The 5979-nt window shown below is 31.8% G+C and overlaps 1 protein-coding gene across 7 annotated transcripts in view; it reads left to right on the top strand.

The window, feature by feature from the left end:
- LOC106869178 (uncharacterized) overlaps positions 1-5979 on the top strand; it is a 100254-nt gene that overhangs the window by 79200 nt on the left and 15075 nt on the right. For 4 of the 7 annotated variants that reach the window (XM_014914800.2, XM_052968285.1, XM_052968287.1 and 1 more), the window contains 3 exons: positions 2294-2353; positions 3478-3537; positions 3769-3810. In XM_014914800.2, the coding sequence (XP_014770286.1) occupies positions 2294-2353; positions 3478-3537; positions 3769-3810 (162 nt within the window). The remainder of the gene's footprint in view (positions 1-2293; positions 2354-3477; positions 3538-3768; positions 3811-5979) is intronic. The other 3 variants (XM_052968286.1, XM_052968288.1, XM_052968289.1) reach the window with 1 other exon arrangement.

The raw sequence follows: 5979 nt of genomic DNA on the forward strand, positions 1-5979 counted from the left end.
GCATGGAAAGCGGACGTTAAACGATGATGATGATGATGATGATGATTGAAAATGTATTTTCTTTTTAAAAGCAAAAATAATTTTATATATTTTGTTATATTCTATTAAACATAGTTCAATATTAAATTTTACTCTAATTAAATTAAGTATATAAGACCAATTATTGAATTATTAAATTGATTAATAATTTAATAGTTATATAAAAGTGCATATAAGACTGATTTTATCTAGTTTTCTAATGAATTGTTTGTTTGTTTTCGGGGTAGCCTCAGCCTCTCACCTCCCTTTTGATTCCCCATTTTAGTTTGAATATACTTCTTGAGGTCCTTTTAATTATAGGTTTTTTGAAAATAAATCCTATACTCATATGTGAAGAAAAAGTTTTCCTGATGGCTTGGGTTCAGTTTGAATGATTGATCAATGATTTAACTTGGTGGATCGACCTTTCCACCCTCGCCTCTGATGCTTTGGATCTAGATAGAATATTTATGATAATTAAAGTAACTTATAAAAACTTAGGTAAAATGAAGTAAAAAGAAGTAGATACTTGCACACTAACGATGCAGAAAAATATAATTAAACATGAAAGTACGGAATCAAGAGCAGAAGTAGGATGAGATAAGAAGAGAGAAAGAAAGAAGTGGTATAATTTGACAAAACAAAAAAGAAAAATGAATCTTAAAGAGACTTGTACAGATGTTAACCAGTTAGCATGGACGTTGTTGATTTTGACATTTGCTTTATGACTTACAGTGCAGCAACAAAATATTTAAATATCCTTTCCAAACAATAAATAACCCATTTTTAATCTAATTTCATGAAGGTGTGGAGCATCATTATTTTGAAGTTTGTGAGCACCAAAATATATGCCCAAAACTGCCTGGTAAATATAACAGACATTGATAGCACACAACATGACTTTAGAATAGTCTAAAACATGAATAGAAAGCTAACAACCATATTTTGAATTAGCTCTCTTTTTACTTTTGTTCATATGTGAGTGTTTGTATCTTGGTATTCATTGTAGTAGTGTCTGCTCATTACTAGCATATTTTAGATGTCAGGAATTCCAACCACATTTTGTGGTTCACCACCTCAACAGCCCCTTTGTAGGATCCAGTGGCTAAAGACATCATCAGGAGAAACCACGTCCAGTTTCAGCCCCTACTTGTCAACCGTTTTTGATGTGGTGGTCCCCTCACCTTTCGGAGGTGTCTTCAGCTCTGGTGTTGAATGCGTTTCTTCTTTCTCCTTTTTTCTTTTGTTCTTTGGTTTCTTCAATGCAGTGTCAACGAATGTCAGCAGGCAACTGACCATCCTGCCAAAATTCCCTTCAAATACTTGCCAGTAGGCTCCAGCAGTCAACACCAGCTAACTGTCACTTGACACTGTCTAAGCTTCATCTGACCAATGGAGTTTTAGCATATGCCCTCTTTAAATCTGCCTTCCAACAGTGTCGTGTTAGTTTCATTTCTAGCAGCCAGATCTGACCAGCTGTTTAGTGGTACAAGTCTTCAAACCAGAGGGAGGGCATGCAAAGAACAAGATCGTTACCTTGGCCCAAATGTCAATCAGTGATGCTGCTTAAGTGTCAGCCAGACTCACCTAGCAATGCTATTTCCCACTCAGCATGTTATAGCTTTCAAGCCATTTTGGATCTTCTCACTTCAGCCATATATAGAAGCTGGCTTTTTCGACTGCCTCTTGTATCCTCCTTATTACTTTTCTCAGCTCTGAGCTCGAAAATGCAAACCTTCTTTTAAATAATGTCGTCATTTTCCTTTCAATGAAGCCCCTAGCCTCCATTGCCAGGTGGTAATACTCGACAGTCCATCCCTGTTCTCTGCACTCTTGTTTTGTGTTCACTTTTTAATCCCTTGAAGATCTCAATATGCATTTCTTTTATGTAATTTCTATAAAAAAAAAAAATTAGCATTTTGTGGATAGAAAAGAATTTTGAGTATTTTACTTTATGGAGGAACCTTCTCTCCAAACACTAAATTTGATATGCCATATCTATCAAAACTGATCTTTCTGTTTTTTCATAAGAAATGAATTTATGAGGCAATATTTTTCTGTTTTTCAATACATCTATGAGAAGATGAAGAGCTTATACTTTACATTCAGTTTGACTGTATTTCAAATATATTTTCTTTCTCAATACATGTTTATATAGAGATGCTTATATACAAAATATACATTATAAGATATCTTTACTACTTTCCGTGCAATATTGAAACACTTAAAATATCCTAACAATAAATACACCCATTTTATATTAAATTTCTTTTAGTTTTTGAAGACGAAGATGTTGGAGATAGTGAGCCCAAATATGTATGCATGAAACAACCCAGTAAGTATGAATCAATATTGGAAGTACACAGCACGCCTTCAGAATAGTGCAAAACCTGAAAAGAATGCCAACACTAACGTTTTTCTATTGATGTGTGTATGTGAGAAGCCTTCTCTCCAAGCACTAACTTTGAAATGCCATATTAAGTAAAATTAGACGTTCTTTGTCCTTATTTGTTCATAGTAAATGAATTTATTAGACATTATTTTCCTTTTCTGAATACATCAATGAGAGGAGGAGATGAAGAACTCATACTGTACTCTAAGTTTGACAGGATTTCAAATAATTTTTTTTACCTAATACACGTTTATATATAAAATAAGTGTTGCAATATATTTTGTCATTTGCTTTATGACTTGCAGTACAGCAACAAAATATTTAAAACACTTTTTCCAAACAATAAACAACCCATTTTTAATCTAATTTCATGAAGGTGTGGAGCATCATTATTTTGAAGTTTGTGAGCACCAAAATATATGCCCAGAACCTCCTGGTAAATATAACAGACATTGATAGTGTACAGCATGACTTTAGAATAGTCTAAATCATGATTAGAAAGCTAACAACTATAATTTGAATTAACTCTCCTTTTACTTTTGTGCGTATGTAAGTGTTTGAGTGTATCTCAGTGGTATTCATTGTAGTAGTATCTGCTCACCACTAGCATATTTTAGATGTTATAATAATGTTTTGTGTTCATTTTTCAATCTCTTAATGATCTCAATATGCACTTCTTTTATGTAATTTCTATAACAAAATGCTAATTTTGTGGATGGAAAAAAATTATGAGTGTCATACTTTATGGAGAAACCTTCTCTCCAAACACTAAATTTGATATGCCATATCTATCAAAACTGATCTTTCTGTTTTTTTTCATAAGAAATGAATTTATGAGGCAATATTTTTCTGTTTTTCAATACATCTATGAGAAGATGAAGAGCTTATACTTTATATTCAGTTTGGCTGTATTTCAAATATATTTTCTGTCTCAATACATGTTTATATAGAGATGTTTATATACAAAATATACATTATAACATATTTTTACTACTTTCTGTGCAATATTGAAACACTTAAAATATCCTAACAATAAATACACCCATTTTATATTAAATTTCTTTTAGTTTTTGAAGATGAACATGCTGAAGATAGCGAGCCCAAATATGTATGCATGAAACAACCCAGTAAGTATGAATTAATATTGGAAGTACACAGCATGCCTTCAGAATAGTGCAAAACTTAAATAGAATGCTAACACTGACTTTTTTCTGTTGATGTGTGTATGTGTGTGTGCACATGTATGCGATTATTTCAGTGTGTCTTTAATATTTATTCTGGTAGTATTAGCACACTTCTAACATATCTTAAATATTATTTACAGCTATGTTATTTATTTTCCTTTATATTTCTTAAAGACTTGGATGCTGTTTATGTTAACATTCCAAAGAAACCTGATGGTAAGTATTTAAATGTATTGCAGGACAAGTTAGTAACAATTTTGGCTCATTCTTTCTTTGAATAGAACATACAGCTTAATATGTTGGTAGGATTGCAATTTAAACTTTAAAAATGATGGAAATCCATTGAATATATGATAAACATCTTGTAGGCATTCATTTGTACCTCCAATATTTTACCATTTTATTAATCCAGTTTGTAAAACAATTTTCTGTAAGTTTCAGTTGTACAGCAAATAAACCAAATAATGATATAAGTAGTATTGCATTCACTAAATATTTGCATTGAAATTAGACAAAATAGTTTGGGAGAGATTTGCAACTGGGAGAGTTCTACACCTTTATCATTTATTTTTGATGAGTAGCCACATTCACTCCTGCTTATGGACACTTCTGACATGAAATTAATATTGGAAAGTGTCTTATTTCTGTAGACATATTTGTGAGCAATTTCTCTTAATGGTAACTTTTAAATATCAGTAAAATATTTGATGACTGATATAGTAGAATGCTGTCAAATCCCTTTAACCCTTAAATGGTGTGGACATCACCAATTGATATTTCATTAGAGAACAGCAAACGTCATCAACTGATGTTTTATTAGAGAACAGGGGGCATCATCAATTGAGTTTAAAAAAATTTTGCATGAATACAGCCATCTTCAAGTAACACCTGAGCATCTACTTCATCAAATGCATCTAAGTGTAAGTGGCCCTTACTGATGAGAGAAATCAAGTCATAACTGGAATATCTATACAATGATGAAGAAGATTTTTCTGGGTTGTTTTCATCATCAGATGAGTTAGATTATGATGATGATGATGATGATGATGATGATACTCTAGGAATCACAGAAGAAAGTGATGCTTCAACTAGCTCTGGATGTGAAAAATACACTGATTTTCCCCATGTGTACAACAATGTAGAACAACAATGCTGAAATCTCAAATGATTTTGGCTAAAATGATTTTATTACCTTTTAGTCTTTATTTTAATAATCTAAGAGAAGTAAAATATTGTTTCCTTAGTTTTTGTAGTAACTTAAAGTGAAAATAAGTATAAAAATTATCCTTAAGAAAAAATGTTTTTGTTTTTGCCTTGTTGACACATGTATTCAAACAACCTTTTCCTAGCCACTGTTTAAAACTTAAAGTAAATTTTGTTCTGTGAGCAATTCTCCCACACATAAATACTACTTTTATATAATATCTCTACTAAAATTAGCATTTTTTGCTTCTATAATAATAAAAGCAAAATTCTGTCTCTCTCTCTGGGATCCCTGTATCTCAGTCTGAATTTGCTCCACATAGACATAATATACCTTTTTGGAGTCAGTATGATCACAGGATTGAAAATCTGCCCTTCATTTGGCTCTTGAACATACATTATTAGGATCTGATTTAAAAGCATTTGGGTTGCCATTTCTAGCAGTTAAAGTTTAGCTGATTCATGCCATCTTGGTTGGCATTTGTCAGATGACATCAGAGGAGAAGATAAATGACATTTGCTTCATTAATTTTACATTGAGATGAAAAATCTGGGACAAATTGGTTAACAGTTGGAATTCAACTTGGGACTGACACAATAGAATGATCGCATTACAGAATTAATTCTCATCTGTCTTTAACCTCTGATCAAACACTACTGAGACATATAGTCATTATAGTATGATAATCATGCTACTTAGCTCTGTTTAGTTTTGAGCCACAGGCCCAATTAGCCCTCCACAGGAGCTAGCTTAAAAGTCTGCACAGAGTGCTGCCTTTATACTAGTATGGAATATAATTTAAGAACCACTTTACTGAAGAACTTTCTTTCCAAGCACTAACTCTGAAATGCTATATTTACCAAAATTAGGCTTTCTTTCCTCTTTACTTTTTCATAGCAAATGAATTTATTAGGTATTAGTACACTCTTTTAAAATACATCAAAGCAAGGATGAAAAACCTATACTTTACACTCAGTTTGGCTGTATTTCAAATATTTTTTGTTTCCAAGTACATGTTTATCTATATGATATAATATACATTACAATATATTTTATTATTATGACTTTTGCTATTTCTGTGCAACATCAAAATAATTAAAGCTTCTTCTACAAACAATAAATATCCCATTATTTACATTTGACAGATATTTGTCCTCATCTTGTTTCCTCCTCCTCCTCCT

Source organism: Octopus bimaculoides, chromosome 5 (genome assembly GCF_001194135.2).
Source record: "Octopus bimaculoides isolate UCB-OBI-ISO-001 chromosome 5, ASM119413v2, whole genome shotgun sequence".
In the NCBI taxonomy this organism is placed as follows: Eukaryota; Metazoa; Mollusca; class Cephalopoda; order Octopoda; family Octopodidae; genus Octopus; species Octopus bimaculoides.